We start from the raw sequence: 22,096 nt of genomic DNA on the forward strand, positions 1-22,096 counted from the left end.
CTTTACCTTTTTATGTATATTAAGCAGGCGCCACCCTTTCGGGGCTTTGCTCAGCTTTTGGGGAGTGATCCCACTGAGAGCCGGTGTGGTGTAGTGGTTCAGAGCGGTAGTCTCGTAATCTGGGGAACCGGGTTCGATTCCCCGCTCCTCCACATGCAGCTGCTGGGTGACCTTGGGCCAGTCACACTTCTTTGAAGTCTCTCAGCCCCACTCACCTCACAGAGTGTTTGTTGTGGGGGAGGAAGGGAAAGGAGAATGTTAGCCGCTTTGAGACTCCTGAAGGGGAGTGAAAGGCGGGATATCAAATCCAAACTCTTCTTCTTCTCTTCTTTAGTTTCAAGTTAGGTAATTAAGGACAACAAACCTATGGCAGATTTCTTTTTAACTTGCTTTGTAACCACAGAAGTGCCGGAAAAAATGAAACGACACATTGTTTATGCCAACATAGTGCTTTACCTTATGAGTACCATTTAAAAGAGAAAAAAAAGAGTGATGGGGTGAGGGTGGAGGAGGATCTGAAGAAGAATGTCCCATGGTAGGAGCTTTGCAAGAGATGAATAATTTGGTACTGGAGTTCTGGATAGTTACAGGTCTGCAAGGAAAGCAAAAGTGAAAATTGTTGCAGTAACCAACACTGTATTATCACAAAACATGGTTATTTATTTGGGTTGTGTGTGTTTTTTTAACCGCCCTTCATCACAAAGCAGATTTTTAAGTGCGAGTGTGCAGAAAACCCCAGGTGGCTTTTTGCAACATTTGCAAAAGGAGAAGCAACACAACTTGGCAACTGACTGACTTTTTAATAATTCCTTCCTTCCCCAAAGACGACAAGGTAAAAACAAGGCTGAATATACAAGATCAGCAGGATGGCAGCTTCGTGGATGAGTGGGGATTTGAACCCTGGTCTCACAGGTCCTACTCCAACGCTCAAACCGTTACACCACACACACTCTCTGTGTGTGTCTTTTTGTGTATGTTTGTCCATCCATCTTTAAGCCTGCATTAGGGGAATTACGGTTTTTTTCTCTCTCAGAGCCTGCATTAGGGGAATTACGGTACTCGCTCCAGCAGCTTCCTATAGGACTCTAGACCGAGCTCTGGCCCCGCCCCTCCCTTGTTCTGATGCGACTGGGCGGAAGGGGCGGGCGAAGAAGTCTCGCGAGGGCGAAGCTCCCGTGATTCACGTTCGGCGCCGCTGCGTGATTGGCCGGAGGGGGGAAGCGCGCGCACTTCCAACGGCCGGGGAAGGAGGGGAGGGGAGAAACAAAATGGCGTCGTCCGTGGCCTTCCAGCAGCTGCGAGACCTGATCGAGACGCAGGAGGCTCTGCTGGAGAGGCTGAGGCGACAGGTGGGGCTGGAGGCGCCCGGGGCTCTTCTCCCTCCAGTAAAGGGTTGTGGGAAGGGGCGCGCTGGTTCCCTTCGGCGGTCGCCAGCCACCGAGCTGGGCCGCAGCCTGGGGGAAACGTTGGCGAAAAGCCTCGCGGATGTAGCCCTCTGCAGGCCCACCCCCCTCTGGGCCTACCCAACACTCTGCGCACACGAATCCCTATTATTATTATTATTAGTTTAGACACTGAGCAAGAGCACTGCCACTGCTGCACGTCCTGCTTCTCGCCATTGACTGTATGGTAGTTTCATAAAGCCCTATCTGTTCAAAGGCAGTAATTATTATTATTATTATTATTATTATTAAACAATAATATACGGTAATATTATTACTATCATTATTATTATTAGTTTAGACACTGAGCAAGAACACTGCCACTGCTGCACGTCCTGCTTCTCGCCATTAGTCAATGGCATGGTAGTTTCATAAAACCCTATGTGTTCAAAGGCAGTGATTAAAAATTATTATTATATTATTATTATATATTAATAATATATTATTATTAGCAGTAGTAGTTTAGACACTGAGCAAGAGCACTGCCACTGCTGCACGTCCTGCTTCTCGCCATTAGTCAATGGCATGGTAGTTTCATAAAACCCTATGTGTTCAAAGGCAGTGATTAAAAATTATTATTATATTATTATTATATATTAATAATATATTATTATTAGCAGTAGTAGTTTAGACACTGAGCAGGAGCACTGCCACTGCTGCACGTCCTGCTTCTCACCATTAGTCAATGGCATGGTAGTTTCATAAAACCCTATGTGTCCAAAGGCAGTGATTAAAAATTATTATTTTATTATTATTATTATTATATATTAATAATATATTATTATTAGCAGTAGTAGTTTAGACACTGAGCAAGAACACTGCCACTGCTGCACGTCCTGCTTCTCGCCATTAGTCAATGGCATGGTAGTTTCATAAAACCCTATGTGTCCAAAGGCAGCAATTACAGTGGTACCTCGGGTTAAGTACTTAATTCGTTCCAGAGGTCCGTTCTTAACCCGAAACTGTTCTTAACCTGAAGCACCACTTTAGCTAATGGGGCCTCCCGCTGCTGCCGCGCCGCCAGAGCCTGATTTCTGTTCTCATCCTGAATCAAAGTTCTTAACCTGATGCACTATTTCTGGGTTAGCGGAGTCTAACCTGAAGCGTATGTAACCCGAGGTACCACTGTAATAATAATATTAATACTAAATTTTATTTATACCCCGCCATCCCTGGCCAGAGCGGGCTCAGGGCGGCTAGCACTAGTAAAATCACAGTAAAAACATAATAGGGGAAAAAACCAACCAATTTAAAATACAGGTTAAAATGCAATTTAAAATGCTGCCTCATTTTAAAAGTAGCCCATAGATCAAAACCATAAGGGGAGGGAAACATAAGGGTCCGACTGAGTCCAAACCAAAGGCCAGGTGGAACAGCTCTGTCTTGTAGGCCCTGCGGAAAGATGTCAAGTCCCGCAGGGCCCTAGTCTCTTGTGATAGAGCGTTCCACCAAGTCGGGGGCCAGTGCTGAAAAGGCCCTGGCCCTAGTTGAGACCAATCTAACCACCTTGTGACTTGGAACCTCCAAAATGTTGTCATTTGTGGACCTTAAGGTCCTCTGCTTGGCATACCACGAGAGGTGGTCCCGTAGGTAGGCTGCTGAATACCAGTTTCTGGGAGTGCAAACCATGGAGGATTGTTTATTTCGTGCCCTTTCTGCTGAAAACAGGATTCTGGATTAGATAGGAGTTTTAGTCTGATCCAGCAGAACATAGGGAATTAAACATAGTGTGTGTGTGTTTGTATCTCCAGATAGAACCTCCAGCCTCAAAGGCAGTGTACCTTTAAAGACCAGTTGCTGGAGGGCAGGGATGACCATGTGGGTTTTCTAGCGCCATATAGCTGGCTGCTGTTGGAAACCGGACGGAAGGCTAAATGGACATTTGGTCTAATTCTGCAGGGTTTTTCATTATTCCATGTGTGCTGTCATGGCTCTGAAATGGAAGCAATTGCCTCCAAGAACATAATGAGATTATATCTCTGGTTTTATTTAAGGTGGTTGCCAAATTAAGATTTCAGCCAGGACCCTCAACATGATGTAAGGTAAAGGTAAAGAGACCCCTGATCATTAGGTCTAGTCATGACCGACTCTGGGGTTGCGGCGCTCAGCTCACTTTATTGGCTGAGGGAGCCGGCGTACAGCTTCTGGGTCATGTGGCCAGCAGGACTAAGCCGCTTCTGGCGAACCAGAGCAGTGCACGGAAACGCCGTTTACCTTCCTGCCGGAGCAGTACCTATTTATCTACATGCACTTTGACGTGCTTTCGAACTGCTCAGTTGGCAGGAGCAGGGACCGAGTAACCGGAGCTCACCCCGTTGTGGGGATTTGAACCACCGACCTTCTGATCGGCAAGTCCTAGGTTCTGTGGTTTAACCCGCAGCGCCACCCGCGTATCTAAAATAAAGCACACCAGTCATATGTGTGTAGTGCTTGTTATAGGAACCTCAAGGTAAATACTGCAATGTGTTCTATGTAAGGCTGCCCTTAGGCCTGGTGTAGAAGCTCCAGCTAGGGCAGACTGCTGCGACTAGGCTGCTGCTGCAGTTGGATGGCCAGCAGCATGTGATACTGCTGTTAAAACATCTACACTGGCTGCCCATATGCTACTGGAACAGATTAAGGATTTTGGATTGATACACAGAGCCCTGAACAACTTGGATCCAGGATTTCTTGAGCCCTTATATCCTAGCCTTGCCCAGTTACCAAGAACACCCCTACAGGAGCTCAACTCAATCAGAAGTTGGGCAATTACTGCTGCTGGTCCCATTCTGTGGAACGCTCTTCAAGCAGAGATTTGGCAGGCACCCTCACTTTTAAAGACTTTTCTATGCCAACAAACCTATGCAGTTGATTAAAAATTACAATACTGCTTGAGTGGCTGACATATAAGTACTTTTGTAAATAAAATTGTAGTTAGTTGTAAAATGAGTAAAAGCTGTTATGCAGTAGCCATAAAACAGAGTGAGCCTAGGTAGATACAGATATTCCGAGAGAGGTGAAAGCTTGGAAAAACAACAACAAAATGAAACCAGCCCCCCCCCCCGCCGTTTTCTTCTGTTTGTTGTTGTTGGTTTGGTTGCTTCCAAATGGGGACAGAAAAATAGGGTGGGGTGGGTTTTCCACAATTTTCTTTTTCTGCATGCTTTCACATCTCTAGATATGCCTAAGCCCACTGCAATCAGTAGACATAGATTGACCTAACTCAGCATAGGATCAGACTGCAAAAATAACTAATATGCATTCATCATTTTTTCCCCTAATAGTAATTCTCTTATACAAACAACTAATCTATAAAATGTAACATTCTTTTAACAGATAGCAATGCAGAAAGAGAACTCTGTAAGCAAGGTGGAATATGAGGCTATTATAAGGAAACTGCAGGTATGTGGCCTTCATTTAATTTATTTCTGATATTTTTACTCTTTCTTTTGTTAAACATAACTAAGGCAGCAGTAGAGATTGCACATTCTCAAAGATTTGTGCAAGTTCCCATGTAGACTCATGTCTTGTGACAATGTCAATTTTTAATATCGGAAGTTAGTATCTGAATATTTGAGAGCGAGGGGACTAAGCCACTGAGCCTCTTGGGCTTGCTGATCAGAAGGTCAGCGGTTCAAATTGGCGCAACGGGGTGAGCTTCCATTCCTCTGCCCCAGCTTCTGCCAGCCTAGCAGTTCAAAAACATACCAATGCTAGTAGATAAATAGATAGTGCTGCAGCATTTCCATGTGCTCTGGCACTCATCACAGTGTCCCGTTGCGCCAGAAGCGGTTTAGTCATGCTGGCCACATAACCCAGAAAGCTGTCTGTGGACAAACACCGGCTGAAGTGAGATGAGCACCGTAGCCCATAGTCAAAGTTTGACTGGACTTAACCAGCCGGGGTCCTTTTACTTTACACCAGAGTTGTAGCATATTTTCTTTGCCTACTGATGCAGTTGAATACTTCCTTTTTTATAATGTTGGTTTACCTGTTAGGCAATCTAATAACTTAGATTTTTCAACTGTATTCTAATTTACAGAAGGAAGAGGAAGAACATGCAAAGACGAAGAGTAATCTAGCTATGGAATCCGAACAGCTGGAATTCGCCCTTGGGGAGATTGATGTTCTGTCAAAGCAACTTGAGAGGGAGAAACAAGCTTTTGACACTGCGTATGCTTGTAGATTGGTGTGGGAGTCTGTGAAGAGAACAGGCTCAAGTTTTGTTGTCTAAAAAGGGGAGTTGGCGACAGGATAGTTACAGTCTCCCAGAAGACCACTGACTAGCCAGTTCCCAAGGGTCCAGCAGCTGCCTCTCCCCCAACCTCTGAACAGCCATGCACGTGCAAGAAAGGAACAGTAGCGGCTCTGGAGAAAGGCAGCTCTATCTCTTTATGCTCTTGGCCACTTTGGGCAGTTCAGAGGCTGGAAGGAAGGAGAAATCTGTATCCTAGCACCTGTTTTAACAACTGACCAGCTGCTCCCTGAGTCTTCATTCTCCATTGTAAGCAGGTGCTAAGATTTAGCAACTGCTGGATAAGACCAGAGTATACAGCAGCAGGCTACGTGAGCCAGTAGCCTGACTGAGCTGGAAGTAGGGTTAGTATTGTTGGGTGTGCCAGAATTTTCCAAGCTAAGAGGCTTGTTTGCTGCAATGCTAAGCATGTTTTCTCGTAATTACGCCCTTGTAAACATGCTTAGAATTGCAGTCATACTGCGTGCTAGCCCTAGAGCAGTGTCCTCTACCATGATGTTTCGTTCAGTTCCCGTTTTTTTATTCCCACCACCCAACCCATCAGCATTCTGTGCTCACTGAGAATATTCAAAATAAAATAAAATAAAAATTCCTTCCAGTAGCACCTTAGAGACCAACTACGTTTGTTATTGGTATGAGCTTTCATGTGCATGCTACTGGAAGGAAATTTTTTTACATTTTGTTTTGACTATGGCAGACCAACATGAGAATATTCAGTCCACATTGTACTGTTTGGGGTTTCCTCCCTTAGGGCTGGCAATCTATCTATTTACTTTTGTAAATGTTGGTACTCCCTCAAGCCTCTTGTGTGTGGATGGTTATTTCTGTTTTGGTTATACAAGGAATGGATCCACACTCTGAGAGTGAGTTCAGTATAAAAGAGAAAGCTTGGATCCTGTGAAGTGGTGTATGTGGATATTTTCAAGTCACTGCAACAACATAACAGAAGCTTAAAGGGGATCAGTGCAACGTACACACTTAAATCTGTAGCCTAACTAGCATTGTTCTACAGATCAGTCAGCTCCATAATTACAAAGGTCAAGTTTCCAAAGGTGCATAAGGGGCATGTATGACTTGCTCCTGATCATCTTATCTGACAGATAACAACATTTGAACTACTTATTCCAGCTGTATTTAACGGTATTGACATGTGTGACTAAAATGGTATTCCTTCTGTTGTAGACTTTCTCGGGTAAAAAGCAAAGTGCAGAAGGAATCGATCCAAAAAAACAAGCTGTTGAGCAAATGCGCTGGTAAATTCACTAGATTATTTTATCGTCTCAGACTGAGGATTACTTGAGAAATTAACCCTTTTAGGCACTTAGCCAGTGTGGTGTAGTGGTTAAGAGCGGTAGACTCGTAATCTGGGGAACCGGGTTCGCGTCTCCGCTCCTCCACATTCAGCTGCTGGGTGACCTTGGGCCAGTCACACTCCTTTGAAGTCTTTCAGCCCCACTCACCTCACAGAGTGTTTGTTGTGGGGGAGGAAGGGAAAGGAGAATGTGAGCCGCTTTGAGACTCCTTCGGGTAGTGATAAAGCAGGATATCAAATCCAAGCTCTTCTTCTCCTTAAAAGGAATGCCTAAAAGCCTAATTCCTCAAGTAAAAATGTATACTTAAAAATGTTGGCAAGCAGGCACTTGAAAATAGGTACACTATAGATAGATAGATAGATAGATAGATAGATAGATAGATAGATAGATAGAGTAGTACCTCTGGTTACATACTTAATTCATTCCGGAGGTCCGTTCTTAACCTGAAACTGTTCTTAACCTGAAGCAGCACTTTAGCTAATGGGGCCTCCCACCGCTGCTTCGCCGCCGGAGCACAATTTCTGTTCTCATCCTGAAGCAAAGTTCTTAACCTGAGGTACTGTTTCTGGGTTGGTGGAGTCTGTAACCTGAAGCGTATGTAACCTGAAGCGTATATAATCCGAGGTACCACTGTATAGATACAGATACAGATACAGATATAGATATGTTTGGCAGCAGCTCCCTATCATCCTGCACTCAGGGGCATAGATGCATTTGCCTCCACTTTCTCTGCACCTTGTGTATTCTGTCAGTGTCATGGGCCCGTCAGTAGGTCTGGATCTGGTTAGTGCCTAGATGGGTGACTACCCTGCAGGCACTTAAACTGCCTTGGGTTTCATGCTGGAAGAAAGGCAGGATATAAATGTAAGAAAATAAATAAAGATGTCTAATTTTTTTTTTATCCTGGGCACAGTATTCAGTTTCTAGAGCATGTAGTACCTATAGCACTACCTATTTGGGTTGATTATAACCAAACCAGGGTAATAAAGTTTGAGGCTTTGCTGGGAATTCTGTGTACATAACTTTGTTTTGTGCCCTTTGATTTTGATATTTAGAAAGCAAAAGCACAAGTCAGTGATTTCCAAATTCCTCCTACAGAAATTGAGACCCATATTCAAAAACAGGAGGATGTTCTGAACTACAAAGAAAATGAGATCAGGGAGCTGCAGAACTTCATCAACAACCAGAAGCAAACATTAAAGTAAGAATATATTTTTATCTAAGACACTTTTACTAGATTCTTTGAAAATACATAGGTGTCAGGGCTGCCACCCAGTCCCAGCTCACATAGGACCAAGTCCGCCAGCGTTCACTTTATAAGAGTCTTTATTAAGTTACAGGTTTCATTTCCGAACTGCAGCGTGCAGCTCTACACCTTCTGCCCTAGGTCGGCGAAGACCCGTCTGAGTCCCCGCCTCTTGCACACCAGCTTAATACCCTAGCCTTGCTCCACCTCCTTCGCCTCTCCCTACGTCTCTGGGTCCTTCTGCCCCCCTGGGCCTCCTCCCTTCTACTCTCCTCTGACGCTGACCCCCCTGATCCTTCTGCCTCCTTGCGGCGGGCTTTAGGACCTGGCTCACTCTCCGGGCTGCTTACTGCTCCAGCTTCCGCTGCATTTGAACTTGGCGCGCGCGCCCAACTCTCTACTTTCCTCTTAACCGTTGCCTCGCTCTCTGAGGAGGGCGTGACCACCCCTGACTCGTGCCCTCCCTCCTGCTGACAGCCTCCGGAACCCGATGCCTGGCTACCTTCCTCCCTGCTGCTCTCAGTCTTGAGCGTGGGTCCCGACTTCCAGCTGCTGCCGCCCTCAGTTATGAGCGTGGGTCCCGACTTCCAGCTGCTACTCTCTGAATCTCCTCTGTTCCCTTCCTCCTGGGGTGTCCCCCCGGATCCCCCCCTTGCTCTGCTCACTGGGGCTCCCTTTTGGGAGTCCTCTGACTCACTGCTTAGGCTTGGAGATCTCGGGTCGTCATCATCACTCATTTTCCCTTCGGATTCCTCCCCCTCGCTCTCTGCTTCCTCCCTTCTCTGCGTCTCTGCTCCTGAACCCCTGACATCCATCCCCCCCTCGAAGCCCCCCCTTCCCCCCTCCCCGCTTTCAGGTGTGGGTGCTGGGTGCTCCATCATCACGGGAGGGAATGCCGGATACAGTTCGCTCCCTGTGGTTGGCCGCCAACTGAAGACCTCCGAGTCTTGCTCCTCGCGGTCGCCGACGTTGACCTGTTCCGCTTCCATCTCTGTACCGCCGTGCTCGAACCCAAGGTCCTCCCCGAACACGTCCATGTCAGTCTCTGCGTCGGTCGCTCGACCTGGCATCTCCAGCCACTTCCGGCGCCATTGCTCCTCCGGTCGATCGTCCCACCAATACGAGGTGTCTGACGCCGAACCCGCCGGCGATCCTTCTGGGGAACGGGTGCTCAGTGCGGGTTCCCCGTCCGAGTCGAATCCATGGAACGTGCTGGAAGAAAGTGTGGGCGTGAACAGCCAGTCGTCGAAGAAGCTCGCTGGCATGGGTCTGTGTGGGAAAAGGGCATGAAACTCGTCCTTGAGCAGGGGTTCCTCCAAAGCGTAGTCTGGCACCCAGCTATTGGCGCTGGCCCGGGTGCCCTCTCTGGCTAGGAGGTATTCGACTCCCTCTTCCCCCCATCTGGAGTCCAAAATCTCCGTGACCTCGTTGATGGGGTCTTGCTGCGTCACCCCTCGCGTCTCCGTCCGCTCCCGGAACGGACTCGGTGCCGTCCCTGGCTCCTGGAATCTGTGAGGTGCCTTGTAGGGAGTGAGCACCGACCTGTGGAACACCGGATGCATTCTGGAACCCTCCGGCAGCGCCAGTCGGAAGGCTACCGGGTTGATCTGTGCTTCGACTTGGTACGGACCAATTTGCTTGTGCCCCAACTTCTTCTTGGCTAGTGACCTGGTCGGCACTGCGTGGGCTGCCAACCAGACCCAGTCTCCCACTTGGATCTCTTCGCCAACCCGCCTGTGCTTGTCAGCTTGCACCTTGTAGGCGTGCTTAGCTAGCTCCAGCTGCCGTCTGAGTTGATCGTGTACCGCCTGCAACTCTGACGCGAACGCGTCCGCCGTCTGTGGTTCTCCGTCCCCCACTCTCTCCCGTCCCGGGAAGGTTCTGGGATTCCTCCCATTGTTGGCGAAGAACGGCGTCACCCCTGTGGACACGTGCTTCGTGTTGTTGTAAGCGAACTCGGCGAGCGGCAGGTAATCCACCCAGGTCGCAGGTTGTTGATTGGCATAGCATCTCAGGTACTGCTGCATGATGGCATTGACCCTCTCTGCTTGCCCGTTGGTCTGCGGGTGTCTTGCTGATGCCAGATCGACCTTGACATTTAGAAAACTCATCAGCTTCTGCCAGAAATTCGAGACGAACTGGCGCCCGCGGTCTGACAGGATAGACCGCGGCAGACCATGCACTTTGAACACGTGATCTATGAACAGTTTGGCGGTTTGTTCCGCCGTGGCCACCTTCGCACACGGAATGAAATGTGCCATCTTGGTGAACAAGTCCACCACCACTAGTACAGCTGTCTTGCCTCTCGAGCTGGGTAGATCCGTAACAAAGTCCAGGGCCACTCTCTCCCACGGTTCAAACGGCGTTTGCAGCGGTTCCAGCAGTCCCGCCGGTGGTTTGTGCACCGGTTTGGCCCTCTGGCAGGTGTCGCACCTCGCAACGTAGTCCGCGACTTCCCCTCTCAGTCTGGGCCACCAAAAGTCCCTTGCGACTAATTCCACCGTTTTTTCCGTGCCAAAGTGCCCGGCCGTGGGTGCGTCGTGCAGCTGCTGCAGTACCCTGGCGCGAAGTTCGTCTCCCGGCACGTAGATGGCCCCTTTACGTAAGAGCAAGCCGTCTCGTATCTGGAAGTCGTCGCCCTTCGCCGTGCCCTTGTGCACCTCTGCCATCTTCGCCTGCGCGAAGGAGTCGTCCTGCAACGCCCGCCGCACCGCATCCAGGTCTACTGTGGCTGAAGCGCACGCCCACGCTGTTGGCGCGAAGATGTGCATGGCTGCCGCTGGCGTCGCCTCTTCGAGGTATTGCGGTTTGCGGGACAGTGCATCCGCCATGACGTTGGTGTCGCCTGGGACGTACTCTATTCGGAAATTGAAGTCAGCAAAGAACTCCGCCCAACGTATCTGCCTCTGGTTCAGGAACTGAGCCGTGCGCCAGTGCTCCAGATTCTTGTGATCCGTGCAGACCTGCACCGTGTGCTTGGCGCCGATCAGGAAGTGCCTCCACGCCTTGAAAGCTGCATGAATGGCCAGCAACTCCCTGTCCCAGATGGTGTAGTTCTGCTCCGACTTGCTGAGCTTTCTGGAGTAGAACGCTCCCGGCCTCCAGACCCCCTGTGGGTCCCTTTGCAGCAGGACAGCTCCCACTGCTCTATCGGACGCGTCTGTCTCTACCCGCATCGGTCTGCTGGGGTCGATATGCAGCAGTTGCTCTTCCGACGCGAAGAGACGCTTGAGTGCCTGAAAGGACTGCTCCGCCTGCTCCGTCCAGATGAATTTCTTTTTCTTGGAGCTTAGCGTGTCCGTAATGGCCGCCGTCTGCATCGCGAACCCCTTGATAAACTTGCGATAGAAGTTGGCGAAGCCGACAAACCGCTGGACCTCCTTCCGGTTGCGCGGGCTCTTCCAATCCAACACCGCACGAACCTTGGCGCTGTCCATGGCTAGCCCCTTGTCCGACAACTTGTAACCCAAGAAATCCACCTCCGTCGTGTCGAACTGGCACTTCTCCAGTTTGGCGTACAGTCTATGCTGCTGCAGCCTCTTCAGCACCTCCCGAACATCTTGGTCATGGGCTTGCTGCGATTCGGAGAATATCAGGATGTCATCCAGAAAGCAGACGCACTTCTTGTAAAGGAGTCCCGCCAACACATGATGCATGAAAGCTTGGAAACAGTGAGAACCGTTTTGCAATCCAAACGGCATCACTCTGTATTCGTAGGTGCCCAGAGGCGTGAACATGGCTGTCTTCCACTCATCGCCCTCCCTCATGCGGATGAGATTGTACGCACCTCGCAGGTCCAACTTGGTGAACACGCGTCCCTTGCGCACCGTCGCTAGTAGGTCGTCAATCCTGGGCATGGGGAAATCAGAAGGCTTGGTCATCTTGTTTAAGAGGCGAAAATCCACCACCAGTCTTTTTTGGGGCGTGTCTTTCTTCTTCACGAAGAAAACAGGACTGCCCCCTACTGCCCTGGACTCCCGGATGAAACCGCGCTGCAAATTGTGATCTATGAACTGTTTGAGTTCCTGTAATTCGTCCTCAGACATGGAATACAGCTTCCCTTTCGGCAGCGTCGCCCCTGGTAGGAGGTCAATCTTGCAGTCATATTGCCTGTGCGGTGGTAGCTTGTCAGCCTCTTTCTCGCAGAAGACCTCCAGAAAGTCTGCGTATTTGTGGGGGACTGCTTGCAACGTTCCCAACTGCAGTTGTGATTCCTCCTCCTCTCCCTCCTGTCTGGGCAGGATGCAGTGTTCTGCGCAATAAGAGGAGCCGAAGATCAGCTGTCTCTGGTACCAAGCCAGTGTCGGACTGTGCCTGTCCAGCCAACTCATGCCCAACACAATGGGCGTGTCCGACAGTTGGGTGACATTAAAACTGATGACTTCCCTGTGGTTGCCAAGGCGCATCACCATCGGTGGCGTCTGCTTCACCACCTGCCCCCCTAGCAACTCTCTGCCATCCACTGTGACGACTTGCAGGGGCAGAGTGGCAGGCAGTAGCTGTATAGCGTGCTGCTCCACAAAATCCTGCGCTATAAAGTCAGCGTTGCTTCCAGAATCCACAGAAAGCGGCACTTCGATAGTGACGCCATCGGGTAGCTGGAGAGATGCTGTGAGCTGCACTACTGGTTTGGGTGGGAGGGGGTCCGTGGGTTGCAAGATCGCTGGGGACTGCTTCACTGATGCGTCTGGCTGGGCCCCAGTGCCTCTGTCTCCAGCCAGACATCGTCGTTTCCCTGCTGTGGTTCTCCTTGCTGCGTTGCTGCAGTCACCATTGCTGAGGCTGCAGTGTGCTTGTGGAGCCTCCGGGGACACTCTTTCGCCAAATGGCCTGGATCCTCGCAGATGTAACACTTCCTGTTCCCTCTAGGAGGCTTCGCTTTCACTGCTGTCGGTGCTTGGGCTCTGGCTGCTGACTGAGCCCTTGCACCTCCAACCTCCATCGGTTCCCCTCCCCCTCCTGGCGGAGGTGTGGATTGCGCACGCGCTGCTTCTCTTGGAACGAAAGAGAAACTTCTCGCTGCTTCGCGCCCTCCACGTCCTTCATCTCTGCACCAGGGACGTTCTTCCAGCCTCACCCCCACAGTCAGCGCCCTTTGGACCACCTCCTGCGTGCTTCGGGGCCTCTCCCCCCTTGCAATTTCATCCTTGACCGCAGAGCTTAGACCCTCCCAGAACAGGTCTCTGACAGGGGGCGAATCCCGGTCCCACTCTAAGGCACTGACCAGCGCAAAAAAGCGGGCGTGGTACTGCCGGACGCTTGCCCTCCCTTGTTTTAGTCCATGAATCTCCCGTCGGGCAAGATCCACATCAATAGTAGACAAAAAACACGCATCCATCGCTTTGATAAAGGCATCTGCATTCTGAAGCGCCGGATCTTTATCCCTCCACAAATTGCGTAGCCACGCTTTAGCATCCCCATGCAAATGGGATAGTATGAACCCCACTTTCTCTTCCTCATCTCTAAAGTCTTTTGCCAGCAGTTGCAGTGCGCACATTACGTCTGCTCGAAAATTGGGGTACTGTTGTAAATTCCCATCGAAGTGAGCCACAAGCCCTCCTGCTCTCCGTGCCAACCCAACCCCCTCCGGTCTGGGTCCTGGCTGCCCGTGTTTAACCCATGCTTCAAACCTGGCGTGGAGATCTCTGTAGGCGGCTGCCGCATCCTCCTCCCTCTTCTTGGATGCCAGTACCTCCGCGTTCAATTGGGTAACTGCCTGTTGCAGCGCTGCAACTTTCTCTGCTTCCGTCATCTCTGCTAACCGTCGTGAGCTTGCTCCCAAACACCGATCCCCTCCTCCAGCTGCCTCTCTCTCCGCTGCGAGATATCAGGTGTCCGAAGCTTTTCTGAGACGGGTCTTACTGTCAGGGCTGCCACCCAGTCCCAGCTCACATAGGACCAAGTCCGCCAGCGTTCACTTTATAAGAGTCTTTATTAAGTTACAGGTTTCATTTCCGAACTGCAGCGTGCAGCTCTACACCTTCTGCCCTAGGTCGGCGAAGACCCGTCTGAGTCCCCGCCTCTTGCACACCAGCTTAATACCCTAGCCTTGCTCCACCTCCTTCGCCTCTCCCTACGTCTCTGGGTCCTTCTGCCCCCCTGGGCCTCCTCCCTTCTACTCTCCTCTGACGCTGACCCCCCTGATCCTTCTGCCTCCTTGCGGCGGGCTTTAGGACCTGGCTCACTCTCCGGGCTGCTTACTGCTCCAGCTTCCGCTGCATTTGAACTTGGCGCGCGCGCCCAACTCTCTACTTTCCTCTTAACCGTTGCCTCGCTCTCTGAGGAGGGCGTGACCACCCCTGACTCGTGCCCTCCCTCCTGCTGACAGCCTCCGGAACCCGATGCCTGGCTACCTTCCTCCCTGCTGCTCTCAGTCTTGAGCGTGGGTCCCGACTTCCAGCTGCTGCCGCCCTCAGTTATGAGCGTGGGTCCCGACTTCCAGCTGCTACTCTCTGAATCTCCTCTGTTCCCTTCCTCCTGGGGTGTCCCCCCGGATCCCCCCCTTGCTCTGCTCACTGGGGCTCCCTTTTGGGAGTCCTCTGACTCACTGCTTAGGCTTGGAGATCTCGGGTCGTCATCATCACTCATTTTCCCTTCGGATTCCTCCCCCTCGCTCTCTGCTTCCTCCCTTCTCTGCGTCTCTGCTCCTGAACCCCTGACAGTAGGTAACTGAGTTAACTATTTCCCTTTTATTACTATTATTATTATTATTAAATTTATATATCGCCCTTCAAGAGATCCCAGGGTGGTTCACAGAATACAATACTAGATAAAAACACAAGTAAATTGTCACGGCTGCCTCAGGTCCCAGCTCACAAAGGACCAACGCCAGTTTCTCTTTATATACAAAAGTCTTTATTGAAGTCCATTTGCTGTTTCACAGTAGTGGCGCGCAGCCATACGTCTGTAAGCCTAGACCGTTGAAGCTCCCTCTGAGTCGGTCCCGCCCCGACACCGGTTTAAGATCCTTGCCTTGCTCCACCTCCTCCTTCGTTCCCTTTTCCGCTGGGTCCTCCTGCCCCCTGGGGTTTCGCCCTTCCTAGACTCTTCCGACGCTGATGATTCCCCGGATTGTTTCCCCCTCCCTCCGGCAGGCTTTAGGACCTGGCTCCCAATCCGGAGGCTCTGCTGTCCCGCGCGCCTGCACATTTGAACTTGGCGCGCGCGCCCAGCCCCCAACCTTTCTTCTGACAGTTACACTACTCCCGTCACTGCTTTCCCTTCCTTCCGGGAGGACGGCTGCTTCTGACCTCCCCTCCATTCCCCCTTTCTCCGATGGAGGCGCGGTCAGCCCTGACTCATCCCCTCTCCCTGCTGGAGGGGACGCTGCCCCTGACACACAGGAACCTCCCCCCCCCCCCCCGCTATGCTCTGGTGGGGAAGCTGGTCCTGATCTCCAGCCGCCGCCCTGGGAATCTCCGCTGGTCCCTTGTTCCTGGTGCTTCCCCCCTGGGACCCTCCTTGTCCTGACCACCGGCGCCCCCTTCTGGGAATCCTCTGATTTGCTGGAGAGACTCATGGAATCCCTCTGATCACTGTCATTCTCCTCCCCGCTGTCCCCAGATTCTTCCCATTCGCTCTCCATTTCCTGTCTCCGCTGTGCCTCCGTCCCTGAACCCCTGACATAAATAATTAAAACAAAACAATACCCTCCTTCCCACAGATACATTTAAAGGCTGTAGGATCTAAGTATTTCTTTTCATTTTTAATCACAATTTTCCTCCACCTGATGCTTCCTCAGATCTTGGGGTGTGGTGTAAAATAGAGAATACTGCTTACTGAGACATTTACACCCTTCCTTTGGAATCACTGTCTAAATAGATATTTTTACAGTTATCCTCAAACTTGTTTTGTACTTGTGGCATCCCCTCCTTTTTTGTTTGTGTGTATGCTTTCCTCCATTGCTTCTTCAAAGACAAAGATCCAGTCAAAGTAGAAGCTTTCACATCCATTTTTAAAAAATAATTAATGGCAGTTTAGCATTATGTCTGAACTGTGGTTAATTTTAATTGTGGTTTGTATAAATAAACCAACTTCATGAACCAGCTTTGTTGGTTTCCTCCCCTGAAAAATACCCATTTTCCTGCTTTCTTAACTGTTCCATTCTTTCTGGGTTGCCGTGCTGCTAGTGGTTGCTTAGTACTGTAGCTGTGGTAAATGCTGATAATAGAAACCAGTGATCTGTTTGATAAGGCATGTGTTTCTAATGGAGTAGGTGGAAGCAATAACTGATTTGAAGACCCCTTGGCAAAGAATGGGTGGTATCTAGCTAAGTTTTACTCAGAGTAGATTCATTGAAATTAATGAACATTAATCCATCAGTCCATTAATTTCAGTGGGTCTACTATAAATAAATTTTGTTGAATACCACCGGGTGAAATTATCACGGGAAGTCCAACATTCCGTTTTTCTTTATCAATTGGTTGTATATTGAAAGGATTGTTCAGGAGTCGGCACACACATAATAGTGTTGCATTTATTTTCCTGATATTTCACACGTGCCACAGATCAGCAAGTACTTAGATGTCTATTTTCACTAAGAAAATTGCATGGCAAATGTTCTTACAATGTGCTTTCTGGTTTTTGTTGTTGTCTTGTTTTGCAGGAAACAAGCATCTGAATTCAAGATACAAAAACAACAGGAAAGTTACATAGCAAAGGTTCTTGGGAGAAAGAACAAGAAGGATTTGAAATAACCGTAGAAGCATTCCCTCAAGTCACTTGATTCTAATCTTACTCTTAGATGTGTTGAAATAAAAAATGAACTTCTAAGTTTTTCCACCAAGAAATTACTCTGCCGGTAATTTAAGTGAGATATTCACCTCTAAATGCCAACTTTCCCTACTTCATTCTGTCCAGTGGGACCAATGTATGAACTACTGTACATCTTTAGGTGGACAAAGACTACTGCATTGGATTCTGTATATTTAAGCATAAGGCACCATCTTTTTCACCCAGATATGAAAGGCAGTCAAGACCCCAATGATCTTTAATGCATCTGTGGGTTTTAATAAAATCACTACTACATAGTGTAGTAATTCAATAACTATGTATTTATGGTACTTTAATTTGTTGTTCCTGGTGTAGGTGGGACTATGAGGTTACCATTGCAACCATGTACATGTCTACTCAGAAGTAGGTCACACTGAGTTCAAAAGATGCGAAGGTAAGCGAGTAAAGAATTGCAGGAGCTCATTTCTAAGCTAGCACATGCCATTCAAGGCTGTCTATCATTTTCCCCCTTTACCTGTTTAGAAACATTTTCAAAGGGAAGTGGCATCAAATGGAAGAGAAAAACAAATAGCGTCAAACAATTAAAAGGCTGCCACGTGGTATATCTTCTCAAAGCCACACTCTTCTTTCCCAGTCCTGGTTTTAATTTAAGATGAGGCTGCAGAGGGGGAGTCTTTGCAGATACAGCTGGAATCTTACACCTTAGCTGCAAAGATTCTTCCCAAAAATGGGTCATGAATTCAGCACTGAAATTGCAGCAAGGATTGGATGGGAGCTCTAGCCAGTGGAGCCAGGAGCAAATTAGGACCCCTATTGCACCTGATGGGGCCAGAGGTAACCCACGTCTGTGCTAGATACTCAGTGGCGAGGGAAAGACTCTTGTGTACATGCTTCAGGGCATTTGTGTCACATATTCCAGGCTGCAGACTGCAATTCTAAACACTGTTGCTAGGAAATAAGCCTTAATGAAGTCTGAGTTCCATGCATAAGATTGTGCCAATCTTTATAGCTTCTCTTTGGCCCTTTCTGCATGATCTTTTAAAAACATACAGTTGTTAGTTCTTCATTTATCCCCTTAAACTGGTGCTTCTTTTGTAAAGAACATTTATTTTCCAAACACTAAGGTACCATGTTTTGTACCTGGGACTATGCACTGCGAACTCTAGGATTGGTATATATCCTTTGCTGTTGTCCTTGTAAACTTAACCTGTTTCTGTGGGTATTGTGGGAACCAATTATTGTGATGTTAAGTGATAGGTAAACTTTTTAGTTTGAAAACTCAACTATGAAACTTAGTTCTGTGTGTGTATTTGTATAGCAAATTCTTACCTTTCCAAAAGCAAAATAAATACCCACTTATCTTCTCTGAAGTACACTGACTGGATTTCTTGTTTTTCTACAACCCTACAACCTTTAAAGCCCTAAACAGCCTCGATCCAGTGTATCTGAAGGAGCGTCTCTACCCCCATCGTTCTACCCGGACACTGAGGTCCAGCATCGAGGGCCTTCTGGCGGTTCCCTCGCTGCGAGAAGCCAAGTTACAGGGAACCAGGCAGAGGGCCTTCTCGGTAGTGGCGCCCTCCCTGTGGAATGCCCTCCCACCAGATGTCAAAGAGAACAACAACTACCAGACTTTTAGAAGACATCTGAAGGCAGCCCTGTTTAGGGAAGCTTTTAATGTTTGATGTATTGCAGTGTTTTAATATATATATTTTTTGGAAGCCGCCCAGAGTGGCTGGGGAAGCCCAGCCAGATGGGCGGGGTATAAATAATAAATTATTATTATTATTAGAAGATTAAAAAAATAATAGAAGAGAGAGGAAACAGATGAAGTACTGAATTGTATTAGTCCTTCCTTAGCCTGCTAACCACATGTACTTGTATGTTTCAGGATACATTCAAAAACATTTGCAGTGTTTCATGTAGTTAATTTGAACATATCCAGCTGCCACTCACTTGTGTTCAGTGGGATTCTTGACTTTGTTATCACCCAGTTTGCCTTAAAGGGAAGATTTCTTTTTAAAAATATATTAAATTATTACTGTTAGGTCACCAACCTGGTGCTAAATAGGAGCTACTGAAGGGCAATTCCCTAAGGCATGTAACTGAAGTCTCAGTAGTCTGTTCTTATTGTTTTTGTCTAGCAGTCAGTAGGAGTAGAGTTCCATACTACTGATTTTGCCAAAAAAATTACAATCTTTGGTTTTAATTTTTGTTTGCTGTTTGATTTTATAGAAAAGATAATAGATTGCAGGGGAGCCCATGCAAAAGCAAGACTACGACGTTACCTAATTCATACTGTGGCAGGTGGGGTTTCATATGATGGCATTGGTCAGGTGTTGACAGTACTATGTAAAGGATAACGTGATTGAGGTAACACTTTATTCATAAGAGGAATACTGTAGCAGCTACGCTGGGCTATGTGTAAAAAAACAGACATCTAGCCAGACACAAAGATTATGAACATTAATCTGTTAATTACTTGCAAGAAAGGGGTTTTTCCCCAGCTGTGGACTGAGTTCATCACTTGTTTTAAGGCTGGGCAGCACTGGCTTTTATTTAAGTAGTTTCTGTACCACCATTTCACACATACAAATTGTATCACAAACAATACCCTGTTAATTTTCTGGTTCTGGTGGGGCTACCTTGCCTACAACTCCTGGATTTCCTATTTCTTACTGTTGTCGTTGTTTAGTCGTGTCCGACTCTTCGTGACCCCATGGACCAGAGCACGCCAGGCACTCCTGTCTTCCGCTGCCTCCCTCAGTTTGGTCAAACTCATGCTGGTAGCTTCAAGAACACTGTCCAACCATCTCGTCCTCTGCCATCCCCTTCTCCTTGTGCCCTCAATCTTTCCCAACATCAGGGTCTTTTCCAGGGAGTCTTCTCTTCTCCTGATGTGGCCAAAGTATTGGAGCCTAAGCTTCAGGATCTGTCCTTCCAGTGAGCACTCAGGGCTGATTTCCTAGTGCCCTGTATATTTGCAGAGAAACAGTTTGGTTATGAATGCCTGGTTACTTTTTAACACAGGTTATGGCCCACATACCTGGTGAGGCTATAGAGTCAAAAAATTCTCTTAGAAGATGGGTAAATTCCAAACGAGAATGAACTACAGCTGCTTGGTTCAGCCTCCGCTGGCTGATGTCCCGGACCTAGCGAATGCCTGGCATTTGGCACTGACTCCATCTGGAATGTCTACAGCAACGGGGAATCGACCCTCACAATTCATTGGGGTCTTGTACACTTGCACCTATACAAATAGCCGGGTGGGACTTTTCACAGTGTACTGTTTTTGAGCCCAGCTTTTGGCAACGTGCCTTGAACAATACAGGCACAAGGTTGTTGGCATCCGTCTGTCTTGAGAATGCGCCTTTGGGGCTGAAGTCAACCTGTCGGAAGGTTGCAGCACCTGCTGTGGCTGGAGAGACCAATACGGGAGAGACATGTTTCATTGCAGGTGGGACAGATGAAGGCGTTCAGTTTTGCTGCTACAGGTGCACCACGGCGTTCCTTCTCTCTGCATTCCTCCCAGCAGTCATTCCTCCTCTGTCACTGCTGTGGATACACGACCTGAGACTCTCTATCTCCAGGCACTATGATCGCCTTTCAAGGGATTCCCACACGGGGGTGATGCTGTCAGCATTCATGTCAAGTTTGCAGACACCTTTGTAACAAATAAATAGCTCACATTTTGCTTTCAGTTTAAAGGGTTAATTGACACGCCACTTTTTCTGATTTTTATTTTTTAAATTCCCAAGACTTTAAATTTAGCTCCATTGGTGAACCGATCTGACCTAGCGTATCCAGTAGCTTACAGTCTTGGCATGCCTCCAGTGGATTAACACCTCCTGCTGTTACTTTGCTGATCTTTTAAAATAAATAAATTGGTTTACTGTAGTTTTCAGCAAGATCAGGTCCTTGCAGCTTATTCTGTACATTTTTGATCTATCTGTAATGTCTTTGTTTGTGCTCCAGTTAAAGAATGGTTTTCTTTTGAACAGAAAAAAAGGCAGGGGACTTTATTTATTTGACTTTTTTTATTTTGTGGATGTGGAATCTGGAAGGTTATTTTAGACTCTTTTAGAATCTAAACACAGCTCATAGCTAAGAATTAAAACAGGTTTGGCACCCTTTTTGGGAACAGACAGATTGGACCCCTCTACTGCGAATCGGCCAGCGCAGTCTGTGTTAGATATGCTTCAGCTACCTTGGCAACATTTCAGTTTTGTGATGTTTGGGGAGATGGATCGATGAAGCCTTCTGACATTTAGACACTGAAATATTCACAAGAACGCACGCTGCACTAATAGTAGGAGTGCTTCCAATGGTAATTTTAACCTTAATTTAGCAGCTGCTTGTCAATAAAGAGGTTTTGTTGTTGGTACTGTTGGAGTAAACTTCAACGCTCGGGAGTTATTTCGGTTGGCCCTGAAATAAATAGGTGCTTTACGTGCATAGTATGAGCTACTTGAGACAATGGGAAATGAAAAAATAAATGAGGCAAGGAAAGCATCTTTTTTAAAAATAATAATAATAATATTTATTAATTTTTCAACAGTTTAAACACAACACTACAGAAAACCAAAAAAACAATACAACAACACAATACAATACAAAAAACACCACAAAACACTAACACAAACAACTAACAAACAAAACAAAAACCATTTAAAACACAATATCTTTCAATATCTTATCTTTCATTCACTTATTTCCACGACCTCCTCACACCTCCCTTTTTGTATTCCACTTCTGTTAATTGTTTCAGCAATTCCTTTCCATCTTCCTGTTTTCTATCCTATAATTATCTTAACACATTCTAACCTTTTTTTCCCCTTTAATACTCTATTAATCTATCTATACTTAATTCCTTATAACATTTCTACTAAAGCCATATAACTTCATTCCAACATTTTCCTAACATTCATTAATTTTACAGTATTTCTGTAAATAGTCTTTAAACTTTTTCCAGTCTTCTTCCACCGACTCTTCTCCCTGGTCTCGGATTCTGCCAATCATTTCTGCCAGTTCCATGTAGTCCATCAACTTCATCTGCCATTCTTCCTGGGTCGGTAAATCTTGTGTCTTCCAATACTTCGCGATGAGTATTCTTGCTGCTGTTGTTGCA

General features: G+C 47.7%; 1 protein-coding gene and 1 long non-coding RNA gene across 3 annotated transcripts in view; one reads left to right on the forward strand and one right to left on the reverse strand.

Annotated features, from left to right (window-relative positions):
* LOC309528846 overlaps positions 1-22,096 on the reverse strand; it is a 53,756-nt gene that overhangs the window by 543 nt on the left and 31,117 nt on the right. The window contains exon 3 of one of the 2 annotated variants that reach the window (XR_014217910.1): positions 16,696-16,851. The exons of the other annotated variant lie outside the window; for it this stretch is intronic. This is a non-coding gene — a long non-coding RNA (uncharacterized lncRNA). Of the gene's footprint in view, positions 1-16,695; positions 16,852-22,096 lie in introns of those variants that run through there. 2 annotated transcript variants of the gene reach the window in all.
* On the forward strand, positions 1,194-18,338 carry SPATA24 (spermatogenesis associated 24). The gene is made up of 6 exons (XM_082216548.1): positions 1,194-1,349; positions 4,758-4,823; positions 5,464-5,594; positions 6,859-6,929; positions 8,088-8,190; positions 16,841-18,338. Exons 1-6 carry the CDS (start codon positions 1,269-1,271, stop codon positions 16,929-16,931), a joined length of 543 nt encoding a protein of 180 aa, XP_082072674.1. The 5' UTR covers positions 1,194-1,268; the 3' UTR covers positions 16,932-18,338.

Source organism: Podarcis vaucheri (assembly GCF_965113315.1).
Source record: "Podarcis vaucheri genome assembly, chromosome: 3".
Classification (NCBI taxonomy): Eukaryota; Metazoa; Chordata; class Lepidosauria; order Squamata; family Lacertidae; genus Podarcis; species Podarcis vaucheri.

Coding starts and splice junctions, on each gene's coding strand:
- SPATA24 (XM_082216548.1), top strand. CDS start 1,269: ATGGCGTCGTCCGTGGCCTTCCAGCAGCTGCGAGACCTGATCGAGACG. Junction 1,350..4,757: donor TGGAGAGGCTGAGGCGACAG/GTGGGGCTGGAG, acceptor TTCTTTTAACAG/ATAGCAATGCAGAAAGAGAA. Junction 5,595..6,858: donor AAACAAGCTTTTGACACTGC/GTATGCTTGTAG, acceptor CTTCTGTTGTAG/ACTTTCTCGGGTAAAAAGCA.